Source organism: Salmo salar, chromosome ssa25, assembly GCF_905237065.1.
Source record: "Salmo salar chromosome ssa25, Ssal_v3.1, whole genome shotgun sequence".
NCBI lineage: Eukaryota > Metazoa > Chordata > Actinopteri > Salmoniformes > Salmonidae > Salmo > Salmo salar.
In genome coordinates, this window is record NC_059466.1 from 14,611,881 (window position 1) to 14,629,094 (window position 17,214).

Below are 17,214 nucleotides of genomic sequence, written 5' to 3' on the forward strand. Positions count from 1 at the left end.
CGTGTCCGCATGTGGGGCAACAGAGCGACATGGCTTGACACGGAGTGCTGCCTGCGACGGAGAGCCTGGTCTCTACAGCTACGGTCTTAACGTTAATGTCCTGCATTATGCCCAGAGACCGCCGAGAGGGGATAGTTGCTAGGTTCTGCATTGCAGGTTCACCTCGGTAATTGAGGGACTGATTTTCCACCTCATTTACAATGGTATGATACTCTCATCCCAGTTAATAACGCATAAGCATCACTCATGCTGGGTATTTACCTCTCTGCGTAATTATCAGGGCCACAGCTCTGCAACATTTGGCTCTGGAGCTGAAAGCTGTCTCTTCTTCCCTACTGGGCTGGGAATCTACAGTCATGGCATGTTAAAAGGGAGAATTCTCTAAATGTTATTCCCAAAGTAAATTGAGACAAAAAGGGAGGTCTTAACCAAACCTTGTGTACTATAAAATTCAGAAATATACTGAACAAAAATATAAACGCAACAATTTCAAAGATTTTGCTGAGTTATAGTTCATATAAGGAAATCAGACAATTTTAAATAAATTAGGCCTAAATCTATGGATTTCGCATGCCTGGGAGGGCATAGGCCCACCCACTTGGGACCCAGGTTGACCTAATAGAGAGCCAGGCCCAGCCAATCAGAATGATTTTTTTGCCACAAAAGGGGCCTTATTACAAACAGAAATACTCCTCCACCCCCTGGTTGGACGTACTGCCAAATTCTTTCAAAAGGTGTTGTATGTGGCTTACGGTGGTGAAATGTAACAGAACATTTTCTGGCAACAGCTCTGGTGGACCTTCCTGCAGTCGGCATGCCAATTGCACACGCCTTTCAAAACTTGAGACATCTGTGGCATTGTGTTGTGGCCTTTTAGTGTCCCCCAGAACAAGGTGCACCTGTGTAATGATCATGCTGTTTAATCACCTTCTTGATATGCCACACCTGTCAGGTGGATGAATTATCTTGATAACATGCTCACTAACAGAGATGTAAACAGATTTGTGAACAAAATTGGAGAGAAATAAGCTTTTCATGCATATGGAACATTTCTGGCATCTTTTATTTCAGCTCATGACACATGGGACCAACACTTTACATGTTGTGTTTTATGTTTTTGTTCAGTGTATATGCTGGCATATTTAATGTACAGTATATTTAGTTGGTAATGATATCACAGTATACACCGTGTACAAAACATTAAGAACACCTTCCTAATATATTGACTTGCCCCCACCTAATATATTGACTTTCCCTCATAACAGCCTCAATTCATCAGGGCATGGACTCTAAAAGTTGTAAAAAGTGTTCCACAGGGATGCTGGCCCATGTTGACTACAATGCTTCCCACAGTTGTCAAGTTGGCTGAATGTCCTTTGGGTGGTGGACCATTCTTGATACATGCGGGAAACTGTTGTGTGGAAAACCCAAGAGCGTTGCAGTTCTTGGCACAAACCGGTGCACCTGGCACCTACTACCCCTTTCAAAGGCACCCCGTTCTTGCGCATTCACCCACTGAATGGCACACGTACACAATCCATGTGTCAATTGTCTCAAGGATTTAAAATCCTTCTTTAACCTTGAATCTCTTCATCTACACTGATTGAATTGGATTTAACAAGTGACATCAATAAGGGATCATAGCCTTCATCTGGTCAGTATATGTACTGGAAAGAGCAGATGTTCATAATGTTTTGTACACTAAGTATATATATGTTAAACCCCTAATTTTGATGCCCGCTCCCCTGTGGAAATCTAATTAGCATAATAAAAAAATCCCCATAAGTCTGTCAGTTTAAGTTAGATCTGTTTTTTTGTTTGTCAGACCATGAGACATCCTGAAAATCGGATTTCTCACAAAATCATCTGTAGCGTCCAAACGGTTTGGCCTACGAACTATTATGACCCCTCTATTGAAAATGAGACTTTCACGAACACAATGATGGTCTTCGTTTTGCTCTATGACCCCCACAAGCGTCTTAGGACTCGTCTGAAGTCGGTACAGCTGATCTGCCAACTTCTGTCTGTAGCGTCCCAACAGTTTGGGCTACACACTAATATGCGAGTGCTGAAGCGCTCAAAAAAGTGAATGGGCTAATAGTACTAAGGACAAATATATATTTTTTGATACTTCAATGGGTCTTAAAATTATAAATCAAATAGCTAAATTATCTTCCTAAAACAATTCCATATAACTTCCCCGGTTTAGACAGGGCTTAGACACGTGCCAAAAATAAAGGGTGAAATACATGTATAAAAAAAGAAATACAATCTTTCTTATGTCTCTCAGATATAGGACAGACACTTCAGAACAAACTTCCTTTTGATTATTTTTTCGGGACGGGCTAGCTGTTCAATGTGTTTGTATGGGCTAATAGCACTAAGGCCAAATAAACCCTTCCCCCTGGCTCAGATATGGCTTAGATTCTTATTGGTTCATGTCTTCATCGAGGGGTTCCTTAAGAAATGTAACGTGGTGTTTGCTAATTATCGCGTTCTTATCTGCTGTATGTTTGGGCCACAGTAAAGCAGGGATCAGTGAGATGTTTGAGGGCCACCACGGGCCTATCACAGGGATAGACTGTCACACAGCAACCGGGCCCATCGACTTTTCCCACCTGTTTGTCACTTCCTCCTTCGACTGGACCGTCAAGCTGTGGAGCACTAAGGTACTGTACCGTCTCTCCATTAGAAAGCCTGCTGTTACTATTGTACGTCCCAAATGGCACCGTATTCCCAACATAGTGCACTATATAGGGAATAGGTTGCCATTTAGGAAGCAACATATGTGGTTGAATTTGGACTCATTTAAACCCACAAAGCTGCATCTGTTTTTAATTTTTATTGCATTGATCCAGATATTTGTATTTGGCATGGTCAATTCAGTGGGTCTATGTTTTCAGGTGCCGCCTACGTTTCTCTCTTTCAGAACAACAAGCCGCTGTACTCATTCGAGGACAACTCGGATTACGTCTACGACGTCATGTGGTCTCCCACTCACCCGGCGCTGTTTGCGTGTGTGGATGGAGTGGGCCATCTTGACCTGTGGAACCTCAACAACGACACTGAGGTACCTGGCGCATGCCCCCTTTACCACAAGTTTTGCACCAATGCAGCATCTATACGGGCGGTTTCTGGGATTAAGCCTAGCCCTGGCAGATTCTCCATTGATAGTGCTGTTTAGTCCAGGACTAGGCTTAATCTGTGTCTGGGAAACTGGCCCATATTGTAACAGAAATCCAGTCAGTCATCAGTATTGGCGTTGACAGATGAGGTGTTTCTTTTGCAGGTTCCTACAGCCAGTACCACAGTGGAGGGGAACCCAGCCCTGAACCGCGTGCGATGGGCCCATTCCGGCAAAGAGATTGCCGTGGGAGATTCTGATGGACAGATTCTGGTCTATGATGTTGGAGAGGTGAGTGGGTTAAGAGCCTTTACTGTGCCAATAAAATGCATGGCATTCTTCATAAACTCGGCAAAAAAAGAAACGTCCCTTTTTCAGGACCCTGTCTTTCAAAGATAGTTTGTCAAATCCAAATAACTTCACAGATCTTCATTGTAAAGGCTGTTTCCCATGCTTGTTCAATGAACCATAAACAATTAATGAACATGCACCTGTGGAACGGTCGTTAAGACACTGATTAGACGGTAGGTAATTAAGGTCACAGTTATGAAAATTTAGGACACTAAAGAGGCCTTTCTACAGACTCCGAAAAACACCAAAAGAAAGATGCCCAGGGTCCCTGCTCATCTGTGTGAATGTGCCTTAGGTATGCTGCAAGGAGGCATGAGGATGTGGCCAGGGCAATAAATTGCAATGTCTGTACTGTGAGATGCCTAAGACAGCGCTACAGGGAGACAGGACAAACAGCTGATCGTCCTCGCAGTGGCAGACCACGTGTAACAACACCTGCACAGGATCGGTACATCCGAACATCACACCTGCGGTACAGGTACAGGACAGCAATAACAACTGCCTGAGTTACACCAGGAACACACAATCCCTCCATCAGTGCTCAGACTGTCCGAAATAGGATGAGAGAGGCTGGACTGAGGGCTTGTAGGCCTGTTGTAAGGCAGGTCCTCACCAGACATCACCGGCAACAACGTCGCCTATGGGCACAAACTCACCGTCGCTGGACCAGCCAGGACTGGCAAAAAAGTGCTCTTCACTGACGAGTCGCGGTTTTGTCTCACCGGGGTGATGGTCGGATTTGCGTTTATCGTCGAAGGAATGAGCGTTACACCAAGGCCTGTACTTTGGAGCGGGATCGATTTGGAGGTGGAGGGTCCATCATGGTCTGGGGCGGTGTGTCACAGCATCATCGGACTGAGCTTGGGGTCATTGCAGGCAATCTCAACGCTGTGCGTTACAGGGAAGACATCCTCCCTCATGTAGTACCCTTCCTACAGGCTCATCCTGACATGACCCTCCAGCATGACAATGCCACCAGCCATACTGCTCGTTCTGTTTGTGACAGGAATGTCAGTGTTCTGCTATGGCCAGCGTTGAGCCCGGATCTCAATCCCATTAAGCACGTCTGGGACCTGTTGGATCGGAGGGTGAGGGCTAGGGCCATTCCCCCCAGAAATGTCCGGGAACTTGCAGGTGCCTTGGTGGAAGAGTGGGGTAACATCTCACAGCAAGAACTGGCAAATCTGGTGCAGTCCATGAGGAGGAGATGCACTGCAGTACTTAATGCAGCTGGTGGCCACACCAGATACTGACTTACTTTTGATTTTGACCCCCCCTTTGTTCAGGGACACATTATTTTGTTTCTGTTAGTCACATGTCTGTGGAACTTGTTCAGTTTATGTCTCAGTTGTTGAATCTTGTTATGTTCATACAAATATTTACACGTTAAGTTTTCTAAAAATAAACTCAGTTGACAGTGAGAGGACGTTTTCTTTTTTTTTGCTGAGTTTAGATGTTTGGGAAGGGGGTTTAACATTCAGACATTTGAGCAAGAATTGAGATCTAGACTAAATCTAAAATGTTCAAGGGGGTTATTCCCTATTCTCCTCCTATATCTCAAGTGGAGGTGAAGGCACTCTGGTAATACTTCATGCTCCATTTCTCCGGACAACAATTAAGCCATTGTCTTGTCAGGAGGCCAGCTATCTGGATGGAGACGGCTCCAGAGGGTCTGTCTGAGTGTGTGTCAGTCATGTCACTGAGTATTGAGCTGCAGATACAGAGAGCAGCTCTCCCCCACCCTGATCTCTGCCACTGACGGGTCAAGTCTCGGTGACAATTAGAAGATTGCCTGTGATCCCATGCCCTCTGAAAGTGTCCCAGTTTCAACAATATGTTAGTATTTTCACCCATATCAATGCTTTTGTCTTCCTCTCCCGCCAGCAAATCGCCGTTCCACGCAACGACGAGTGGACCCGTTTCGTTCGAACCCTGGCGGAGATCAACGAGAACCGGGACGACGCAGAGGAGCTGGCCGCTCAGCGTCTCTCTGCCTGATCGCCATGGAAACTACAGTCTAGGGACCAGCGAAAGGCTTCATAATGTCGCGATTGCGACAGCGTTCAGGCGTCTTTTCTTTGGAAACATTGTAGTCAGAGTTAATACACATAGCTACTTAACTGGGAAACTTCTGCCGCCTTCTTAGGCTGGTTTAAGCACCCCAGTCTCCGATGGGATAACTAACAGGGCTATCTATCAACCTCAGACACTACAAGAAACAAAGCCATCTTCTTACTCTGCAATACAAATCAGTTGAACTCTTTTTTTTCAACTACTCAAAAACCAGAATGCCTTAAAGGTACCATGTCAAGTCCACACAGAGACCTGTCTGAATCCATACGGTAGTGTTGTGGGTTTAGCTTCAGTTTCACAGGCCACTCAACTTGTTTGTGGTTACACCACCTTGAGCATGCGTTTGCTGTCCTGATGACTGATGTTTGCTGTTCACCATCTGTGCTTCGATGCCCGTGTCCACTTCAACTGCAGTAGACCCATCACGTCATTACTACACACAGGAATGTAGTGGTCTCCTCATACATACATCCAGCCAGTGTTTTTCTATGTTCCTTTAACTTCGATGCACAAAATCTCCACTTGTTTTTGTAATATATGGGAAAATGTAACCTTCAACTTGACTATTGCTTTAAATAAAATTTGGCAGTTAAGATATCAGAACCGGAATCTTTAGAAGTTTGATCGAAGGGAGAACTACCTGAAGATATTATGCTGTATTGGAAAATTGCTTAATGTGCAGTATCCATTCTTTATGGCGTGCCTAATCAAAAGCGTTACATAGATACTACAGAGAATGTCTCCCACATATGCTGTCATGAATCTCAATGTACTTTTTTCACAATTAAAATTAAACCATTTTGATTTATTTCAACAAAAATACAATAAATACATTTAAATGATTTCCCAAAACCCTGGTCATGATTTCAAAATAAATACTTTGGAAAACATCTGTACGTCCTTTCAAGTCTCTGAAATGTGATTGACGAGATGACAGCCTCGCTTTAAGAAATGCTGTAGTGACACCACTCATTTTCAATGAAAAAATGCGTCTCCACAGAAATACAATATGTACAGTAACATTGTGCGAGCTATACAAAGACTAACCAAGGAAGCACTATTCATGCAGCATTCAAAGTAACTATTTCAAATGCCTATGAATGAAGGAGACCATTTTCTTTACCATTTCAGAGGAATGAAGGGACAGATATTTTAGGACACCTGACTCAAGGAGCATGCAGCCATTTAGCAGTTAAGTGTTGAGGGGGAGACGGACAGCCTATGAGGCTGTAGGCTCCTCTTTGGTCGGGGCTTGGCTAACAGACACCGCTCCAGAAGACTTGAACTTGGGCAGGTGTAGACCAAACTTGTTCTCCACGCCAGCGAATGTGGCAGCAGCCAGACGGTAGCCTCCTACGTGGTCGGCACTTACAGGGGGAAGGTCTGAGATCCTCGACTTAGGAGTTGGCTCAGAGCCGGTGGGGCGACTGGGGGCAAAAGATTTGGGAAGGATAATTAACATACAGACAATACTTAAGTTCACTAAAGGTGAACCCGGTGGCAACCTGTAATTCAGGGCAGGTCAGCTTGAAAAAAAGTTGTTGCCTGTTTTGCATGTTATTTTTGCATTAATATGTGTCACATATCAGTTTGCAAACAATATATTTTTTTTATTAGTTAAAGCCGCAATAGAAACATGGTCTCTTTTTTGCTTTCTTGAGTAAGGCAGCTCAGTGCTTTCTGTGGTGGTGGGGCAGCCAGCGGAAAATACAGAGCGTAGGGGTTGGTAATCTTCTCTAGTTGCGCCGTGATTGGCTCAGTGTTCTGTCACTCATGGGAGCAAGACATTTCAAGCCCCCTTGGGTGTTGCCATAGATTTACATTAGAAGTGCCCATCCAAGAACACTCAAGGTCATTGGCCACAGATAAAATGATGTCAAATCACGCTATATCTCCTGTAGCTTTTATTGGACTCATGTCAACATTACACTTTCTAAATCTTAGCTAGCAAGCTAGACAAGCAGTCGTCATTACGTCGAAAATCTACTGGCAAATCCTTTTCAATCCTTGTCATATGAAGAAAAATTACAGATAAAACGTATCGTGCTCATCGGCCATTGGACATAAACATTACACAAGTTGGAAATTGCAAATTCAACAATGAGTGGTTTAGAAGGAATCAGTGGCTAACTGCAAGTATTGAAGAGAAATCACTATTTTGCTTCCCCTGCTATTCGGGATAGAGGGTATGTTGTCCAAGTCTGGGTTTAAGGGTCTCTTTTCCAAGCTTAAAAGGATAAACATCCACAAGCAACACCATGGGCCAGAAAAGGTTGAATAAATTGGCCATGCATGACTTCTGCCACGTTCAAAACAACTGGAAACTTGGAACTGGGAAATCTCAGACTTCATTGAGTTCAATACAACTGGGAACTCTGGGGGAAAAAAAGCTCTCTGACTAGGAAAATACATTTTGAACAGTTATCCAACTCAGAATTCCAAGTCGGGAACTCAAGCCTCTTTCTAGAGCTCCGACCTGAAGAGCACTGACGTCATGATTCAACCTTGTTTTTTTCTGAGTTCCCAGTTGTCTTGAAAGCACCATAAATCCAGAGAATGCCAGACTTTGTTTCATGACAAAATTTGCCCACAAGAACCGCTGCGCCACCTTCCTGTTCAAGTGAGCACAGCAGAAAGGTGAGTCCAAAAATGTATTGTATTCTGCTGCATAAATTATGTAATATGCCATGGAGATATGTATACTTCACTCTAATAATTTGGTCCCTTTCCCCTTCATAACTTAGCCTACTGTTCTGACTTCGTGGTGCACATGTAGCCTATTTTAGAGAAATGTAATCATTTAATATTGTAAGAGCTTTCATTGTCTGCTTATATGCCCCCTTTATTTATCCTACGGTTCTGACTTGTTCTGAATTTTGAAAGTGCTGAACAAATAGTTATATTGACTATGTCCGTCCTTGCTCGCTCATTAAATGTCTTAATCAAAATTATGGATTGCCTCTTATGCGCTTGTCATTCCCTTAAGCCATAGTTTGTACATCTAAATTGTCAGTAGAAACCACATTTGTTTAAGCAAGTCAGCCATATCAGCTATGTTTTTTTTAAAAGCAGTAAATGAGGCTGAATGAACTGTTTCACTGCCAGAAAAGTGTCTGCTGATAGCCAGGTGTAGCGGTGGTAAGGATTCACTCCATGGTGCTGAAAAGAAGGCTCTGCTGTTGGGACAGATTTATGTAGGCCCTAACAGTTTATGGGCACCGTTTGTCACCGTTACAGTGCAATTAATGTATTGTTTAGTGTTGTGGCTTTGCTGGCATGCATCCCGCATTTTTTTTGTTTTGTTTGCCCCACCAAGATTTACATGCTAAAATCACCACTGGGTGAACCAAACAGAAATACTCACTGTCCTCCAAAGTCAATGTAGAACCATCTCTGCAAGAGTTCATAAGTCACCAAGGTTACACCAAACTGTGGCGAGGACCTGCAGACACGGGCTGGTGGGAGAGACTTTGAAATTACAATGTGGGATTTCACATTTTCTCTGATGTCTTCAAGAGAGCAATTATGGGAGCCAAGGAGTGCCTCATTTCCCAGTCATGAAACTGCTCATTTGTGGAGCGCACGCATGTGTGTGCTTACCTCCTGCTCCTTTCCACAGGGCCCTGAAGCCCTCCTCAGCAATGATCTTCCTGAAGCAGTCTATGACTCCGTTGTATGTGGTCTGGCCTGCGCGGGCCGCCACCTGGAGCCTGGTCTTGATGACATCAGCAGGGGTCACCAGGGAGGCAGCAGGTATACCTTAGGAGGTGTTGCACAACCCACATAATAGTCATTCTCACTATGCAGGAATAGTATCACCACTGATGGCAAGCAGAGTAGTACAATGCCAGGTTTCAAATAAAAAAGGAATAGAATGTCCAGTCATTTACTGTACATATTTCTTTATCACATATAGAATATATATGATAAAACATTCAATTGATTGAAGCATTTATTCAGGTCTCTAGTATACTACACTATGTCTATAGGTTGAGACGGTGAGGTTTGCAGCTGTGGTTGTTAGTGCTAGCTACCTGCTATGGCACCAGCAGTGAGCAGCTGCAGAGGTCCAATTCTGCCCTGTTCGTCTGCAAACTCAGCCTTGGTGTGGGCGTACACAGGGAAGTAGATGGCAGAGAACGGAATGTCACGCAGAAAGCAGGCTTTCGCTCCCTAGGACACACAAACACAAAAGGATTTATTTTATTTAACCCAAAATAACTACACCCGCAAGAATATCGCATTTTCACAGTTTTATTTATTTCACCTTTATTTAACCAGGTAGGCTAGTTGAGAACAAGTTCTCATTTGCAACTGCGACCTGGCCAAGATAAAGCAAAGCAGTTCGACACATACAACAACACAGAGTTACTCATGAAATGTACAGTACATGAAATGAAAAATGCATTTGGACCTGCCTGAATTTCTGTAAGATATTTGCTTAGGATAATGCTTACCGAGTGCTTTTAGAAAAATATTCTATACTAGAAATACAGTATAGAATATTGCACAGGTTTATTTGGAATCATCAACTACAAATGAGTTAAGTGGTGTAGACATCTGGTCTCATTAGTCCAGATTTGGACTACTGTACTGAATATTGTAATGTGCTGAATATTCTAATGTACTGAATATCTTCCAAAATATGATTGACCCTGATGGTGGAGAAGGTAAGGCAGTGGTTGAGGCGGCCACTGTGGCTTTGGGATCATCTGGCCTGGGAGCTCCAGTGGATTATTGTTGGCAGGCTGTGAGCCTCAGCCAACCCACAGAGGAACCTGGCGGTGCGGTCGATCACAGCAGGAGCCAGAAGGCCCTCAGGCAGCGCTGCTCCCCCCACGGTTCCCCCGGGGCCCCCAGAGAACTCCCTCCCAGCCCAGCACACAGTCTCTCAGACACACACAGAGCACAGAGACTACATTAACATGGACCCATGGTCTACTGGGCCCATCCACAGGGAGGAAGTTAGTCACTTTTAACAAGCTCCACATTGTCTGCTACTCATTAAAATATGAACCATGAACACATTACTTGAGATGTAAGTAAACCGACAAGAACTTGGAAAGGAGCAGTAGCTAAGCATAATTTACTGTTGGTTGTTGGCAGCCGTGGTCTCTCTGCATGTTAACACTGTTTTGGAAATAAATAATATGATTGTAACAATCAGTAGGGAATCTAGCTAGTCATCCTACTGCAGACTGCGCCTGCTCATCAGAACTCTCATATTGCGAAAGTGTCTTATGTAATATCAGCATTGATACACAGCCATACAGTATTTATTGTTCAACACCACTGCAACAGAAACTAACCTCGGGGGTGACATCATGCAGGGGTTATTAAGTTAGGCTATAACAGAGGTTTTAAGAGGTGATGTGTTAAGTGAAGCTGCTGATGTAGAGGGGTTTACCCACTTTGTAGAGGCCAAAGAGGCCCAGGTCCCGGACCACGGTCAGGGCACCGACCCGGCGGGCCGTGGTGATCTCTCCGGCCACCTGGAGACGGATCTTCACTATCTCCAGAGGGTTGGTGAAGATCACCTGGGATCCTCCGGCCTGCAGGACACAACCCAGGTTAAGGGTGAGACGAAACAAATGGTACATGTCACAGTGCACAAGTAACAGCAGTGTGATAAAATCGTAGGTCTCAATCTGCAGAACCAACTTTATACACTATTTTTGTCTTACTCTCTTTCTGTAGTACTTTGTCGCACAAACAAAATCTATAATTATAATGAAAAACTTGTAATCACTTACAGTAAGTAAATCAAGACAATCATACATGTTTTGTTTTTACTTGTGTCCCATGATTAAGAAGGAGTTAATAGGTTTTACAACATCTCAGGGGTCAGCCTGTGGCGAGGATGATAATGTCTAAGCATTTCACCCCAATAAGCATTTTCAAATTAGCTTGGTAAACTCAAAACACAAAAGACACTCTTTTCAAGTGCTGATGTCAAGCTGTCAGAAAGTGGCCTTGATGAGAGCAGGAGAAACAAGCAGGCATTGAGGGAGGAAACAGTGGGGTCAGGGAGGAACAGGCAGGGTGCGAGGAGAAGCCTTGCTTATGGCTGGAAGGCCCTGACCCCGGCAACAGCCCTATGCCCCTTCCCTCTCCCCCAGGCACCTCCTGTGGAGGGCCTCGCCCCGCACACTTCCCCAATTCACCCCACTCCCAGGGGAGAGCGTTGAATCACACTGCTCTGCTCAGGGCCCTGGCAGGGACGCCCCAGGGTGCAGCCCCTCTGACTCAGGCACATTTATCACCCTCCCCAAATCGAATCAGGCCCCTGGATGCCTGCTGGTGACACAGAGGGCAGGGGTCCTATCTGTAAACATCCGAGCGCTGTCCTAAAAAAAGCTCAGGCACATTTAGTCATTTTCAAAGTGGAAGGGGAAGATCCGCTACTCTGAAGATTTATGCATTCATCCCTCTGTCCCTATCTCCTTTATCTTTTCCACTTATTCACTGTCAGGAGGGATTACATTACAGTCCATCTCCACAAACTAGCTAAACATTTGCCTTCTACAATGTGAAACCACTTTACATGAAGACCACTGTCATCTGATGTGCAAGAAATTAATACTATGGGAAGAATCTAGCATAAATAAATATACGTAGTATATTAATTAAGATAATATTGCTGGGTGCATTCCTTCACCAGAACTAGAAGGTTACCATAATCTAAAGTTCTAGATGGCATGCTATACTCCTGAGTCGATATTCACGTAATAATAAGGAATTTCCCTCGACACATTGGGGAAAACAAAATTATTTCCCATTCACCCCCATTGTAAAAGAGTCTACTTCGTTTTTTTTGTTATACAAAAATAAATTTAAAAAAATGGCGAAAAGCTGCTGTGTTGTTCAATGTACATGTAACCAGGTCAAAAATCCTGACCTATGAATCGCAATGCTCCCACGTAGGGAAATAGAGCCTGCAAGAAGAGCCTTGTGGCTTCAGGCTATTCAGCATGGGAGAGTGGGAAATGTGGGGACCCGCTGTCCAAGTAGGTTACACATAGCTACAGTATCTGTGTGGAAAACATTTCATCACAGATAAGACATTTAACTTGTTTAGTACAGTCCATTTGTAACTCCACTCACTACTTGTAGCTGTATATTTTTTTTTTTTTGAGTTGTTCTTGGCTAGCTTAAGTTCCAGTCGGTAGCTAGCTAGCACTGTCACTCACGTGGCTGCTAGCATCGTCCTGAAAAGTGGCATGAGGGAAGCCCTACAATATTACGTTTTTCTAAGTAGTGAGAACCCTCTGGAGCAGGCAATGTTGAAAAGTACGTTTTAGACACGTTGTACTTTTCTTAGATGTAGTTTTGTAATTGACTAAAACAAGCCGACAACAAGAAAATTGCATTTGAAAAGGGTCAAGTTTTTGCTGTGAACCAATGGGGTAACCTAAAACAGGTTGTTTTCCCTACAGGCGGGCATTCTATCTAATACCACCTGGGACTATGCTTGTTGTTGTACATGTATGGAACTGTGGTGCCCATGGAAGATCAGGCCTCAGGTATGTGCAGTCCTGTCAAACTCAATCACAGTGAGGTAAAGCCAGCTCCATCCAGGGCCCTCCAGGCCTTCTTCCTCCAATTACAGGCTGACAGGGGTCACAACCCTGCAGACCCTGCCCTCCGTAGGCAACCTGCAGGCTCTCTTCCCCGCCCTGTCTGTTTCGTTTCACTTAGACTCATTTAGCAGAGAGGTAGGGTGATGGAATTACACGCTTTAATCCACCAATGCACTCACCAAACGTTACAGCGTGCCAAATTACCACGCTGAGGTAAAAAATAGTCCATTCACAGACATAATTTCTCAAATTGTGCCCAATTAGAGGGTTCAGAGACCAAAGAGCACCTTTTTATCCAGCTCCGCCACTTATTTAGGATGTTAATACACCGGCAGGAAACTTGAATTAGAGCTTAAATTCATATACAATAATTCAATGTCCGTAATTCAAATTGAAGATGAAAAGCTTATAATTGTACATTCAGATCAGTCAGAAATAATTAAGCTAAACCTTAAAGTTGAAGGGGTTGGAAAACCACAAAAATGTCCCCCCTTAGCTCAATATCTGGAATCCACAATTTACACCCATGAGATGCAAAATGTTCATAAACTGAAAGAGAAAATCTTAAATCATGTTTTAGTTTCAACAAAAATCTTGTTTCAGTTCCCCCACATCGAGATCAATTAGATTTAAACGAGTCAATGTAGCAGCTGCCAACGCTTTCCCTTTGCTTTGCATGAAGCACACACGCCTTTTCAGCCCTCACTCTGTAGAGACAGACTGTCTACGAAGACATCCTCACACCAATACTTACAGTGGCACCAGCCAGGACTTCTGCAAACAGGGGAATGGTGTTATCCTCTGTGGTGAATTTGTCTCTTACAAAGTCATTCATCTGTGAGAAAAGAGAATGAGGCAAGCACAACGCACACCTTTAGAGAAAGAAATGCTCAAAGAGAATGACAATGAGTGCATCTAGTCGCGCCTTGGATTTTGGAAGACTTATTGTATTTTCTGTGAGACTGTATTCATATGTAACATACTACAACCTTTCCTTATTGTGCAATAAACATGAAGGCACTCTGAGGGTTTGTAATGACTTGCCGTGAGTTTGATCGCTTTCTCTGGGGCAACACCGATAAGCTGTGGTACGAGACCTGCAAAACAGTATTCATGGAGACCATTTAGATTACCTGACAGAGGAAGACACTCCATCTGGAAATGAATACTTCCATTGCCAGTTACCACAATGAAATCTGCATGATTATTGTCCGGTTAAAATAAACCCATAAATATTTACAGATACGGCTGCTACATCTGATGAACCAAATGACAATGGCTCCCATTGAAATGGGCAAAAAGCTCAAATATGAAACTAGCAGTTGTATGGGCTCAACATTGTTGTGGCCTGATCCCAGTGTGGTGTGGAACAGAGAGAGCTGTGTGGCCCTGGTGGAGGGTGGGCAGTGCTATAGCGCTGATAACCACAGTACTATTTCACCGTCCGTCCTTCAGCGAGCCAGATAAACTTCAGAAGGAGCTGCTGAGTGACTGCTTGTGGTATGCAGCCAGAAAACAGCCAACCGTGTCTGTCTCTCAGTCAATCACCCCTCTCATCAGTGTGGAAAGATAAAGAGGGAGGGGGAGAGCCAAGCAGAGAGGATAAACAAAGAGCAGCAGTGGTGGAGGCAGCAGTAGAGGGCAGTCTTGACTTCCTTCATCTGATACTCCTCACTGTGGCAATGTTATATATATATATATATAACAAGCCTTCAGCAGCGTTATCACTACACTGGAAAACATAGATCTGACACTACTACAGGACTTCTTTTACCTCTGGGACTTTTTCAGCTAGCTAAGTAATGACAATGTGACCTTCCATAGACTTGGTTAATTTAGAACAGTCAAGGCAAATGTTTCTGTTATTATGCAAAACATGTTGATGATGATACTGGCACAAAAATGTGTTTTGCCACCATTTGCGCCGGACCAGATGACCGTATCTAGCATTACATAATAGAAACGCATTCACCAGGCTTTATTTTATACCTCTGTAGAATCCAAAGAATCCCTCATATCGGAGCACTTTCTTGGCACAGTCAAAGCTGTTCTTGTACATGAGCTCTCCTACGAAGGAGCTGGTGGAGCGCTGGTTCTGCATACGGGTCTTCACCAGGTCAATGGGGTACACAGCCGTCGCACCCGTGGCTGTTAATCACACATGTCAATCAACCTACCATCAACATGCTGCATTCACTCCATCAACATGCTGCATTCACACCATCAACATGCTGCATTCACGCCATCAACATGCTGCATTCACGCCATCAACATACTGCATTCACGCCATCAACATACTGCATTCACCCCATCAACATACTGCATTCACACGTCAACATACTGCATTCACACGTCAACATACTGTATTCACACCATCAACATACTGCATTCACACCATCAACAAACTGCATTCACACCATCAACAAACTGCATTCACACCATCAACAAACTGCATTCACAACATCAACATACTGCATTCACACCATCGACATACTCTTGTTGGTGATAATATCCTATGATCTTCATATATTCAGACACAGCAAATAGCTTTATCATTATTTTAACTATTTAGCAGACCGTTTTTAGGTGGGGTATATTTAAAGATTGGTGTTTTAGTGTTTTGCTTCAGTGATAAATAGAGAGATGTGGGCATATAAAGAAGTTAAAAACAGTCATTAGGCCCAGACAGAGTAGTGACTATTTAGGAGTCTGCAGGAGAGCCGTAGTGTAGAGGGTGTCTACTGTCTGAGGAGGCAGCCATGCAGCAGGTTGCCCTAAATGCAGCTCTTAGCCACAGCGGCTTGTCATGTCTTGTCTCTGACATCAAAGGCCCTGTAATGACTCGGGCTCTCAAGCATGCAGAGAGCTCTCTCACCCTTCGTCAGCAAGAGAGGGTGAGAAAGGTCTCATTATCGCCATGGAGAGCCGCCGTCTTCACAATGCTTCGCAAGACTTCTGACCCTCAACTGTCCATTGATCATTCAGAACTGATCACTCTCCTGAGCTGCTAGATCAAAGACCCACTGAGACAGTAGGCTCTTAGAATGTTGGTTTCACGCACGCACATCTCAATGGCTGTTATATTAGTTCCTCCCAGTATAATTAGACAGAGATTCCAGTGCGGTTCCGGAAGATTTGTGTCATTCCAAAGCTCCGGCTCCAAAGACAGCCTGGAGCCACCAGTGGCACAGCAGCACAATGGGCAAACCGGCCCCAGGGCCTCAGTGCGCCAGTCTGACCGGCTTGGGTTACCCCTCAGTGGGCCCAGGTCTCTGTCGCAGACATGTCACTCACCTCCAGCGAGTGCACCCAGACCGAACCTGTAAGCAGACTCTGCAGCCTGGAGCAAGACGGACCGATGTGGATCCCCATGAGCTTGCTGTGGAGGGAGAAAAGACACCGATGTGGAGAAAGACGGGGGATCAGAACACCAGGAAAGAATCGACTTCTATTAAACTGTCGTGAACCAGATACATTGTGGAAAGAAAAACGTTATGGACCACTCAACAGAGGAGGAAAGCTATGGAATGTAGACATCTCGTCGTGGTATAGGTCTTATTCATAAGCCAGTATTGTATGTCACCGACATAGACACTCTGGCTACGGATACAGTAAATGGCTGTGTAGGAGAACTCTCCAGGGCTATCCATTGATTACAATGGAGCTAGGTAGAGGATGGAAGCTAAGGGTTTTCCTTAAAATTTAAAAAAATCAACTAAGCATGATTTTGCATTATCTGTCTCATCTCCGGTTTGGTTCATGATCTTGAAAGTGGAGCCCCTTTGTTTTCTCTGTGGTGCCGTGTAACAGATTAGTCCCACAAGCCTTTCCCATGTAGAGATAAGCATCCCCATGAATGAATACACTGGCTGAGTAACAGTTGGAGTGTGTCTGCCCTCCTTGGGGCAGTGAGCAACATCTCCCAGACCAGGCCCTTCCTCCTACCCAGCTGCTTTCACTGAAGGCAGCATGCTAATGAGATCGAGGCCTTGATCAAAAGGTTTAAGCAATTACCCTACTTCCACAAATGGCCAGACCTGAGAACGCCAACATGTTCGTGTCTTTCCCTTTTCCCAAAATCACATT

The 17,214-nt window shown here is 44.3% G+C and overlaps 2 protein-coding genes across 9 annotated transcripts in view; one reads left to right on the plus strand and one right to left on the minus strand.

Annotated features, from left to right (window-relative positions):
• The window catches only part of LOC106586225 (dynein, cytoplasmic 1, intermediate chain 2a), a 21,332-nt gene extending 14,932 nt beyond the window's left edge, over positions 1-6,400 (plus strand). Inside the window, 4 exon segments of the mRNA XM_014173264.2 lie at positions 2,525-2,669; positions 2,930-3,070; positions 3,290-3,415; positions 5,360-6,400. Coding sequence (XP_014028739.2) covers positions 2,525-2,669; positions 2,930-3,070; positions 3,290-3,415; positions 5,360-5,473 — 526 coding nt within the window. The 3' untranslated portion in view covers positions 5,474-6,400.
• Positions 6,333-17,214, minus strand: part of LOC106586223 (calcium-binding mitochondrial carrier protein Aralar1) — a 21,719-nt gene continuing 10,837 nt past the window's right edge. For all 8 annotated transcript variants that reach the window (XM_045707726.1, XM_014173261.2, XM_045707724.1 and 5 more), the window contains 9 exons: positions 16,423-16,507; positions 15,118-15,276; positions 14,173-14,225; positions 13,883-13,963; positions 10,960-11,100; positions 9,583-9,721; positions 9,149-9,307; positions 8,913-9,003; positions 6,333-6,975 (listed from right to left, as the gene is read on the minus strand). In XM_045707726.1, coding sequence (XP_045563682.1) covers positions 6,768-6,975; positions 8,913-9,003; positions 9,149-9,307; positions 9,583-9,721; positions 10,960-11,100; positions 13,883-13,963; positions 14,173-14,225; positions 15,118-15,276; positions 16,423-16,507 — 1,116 coding nt within the window. In that variant the 3' untranslated portion in view covers positions 6,333-6,767. The remainder of the gene's footprint in view (positions 6,976-8,912; positions 9,004-9,148; positions 9,308-9,582; positions 9,722-10,959; positions 11,101-13,882; positions 13,964-14,172; positions 14,226-15,117; positions 15,277-16,422; positions 16,508-17,214) is intronic.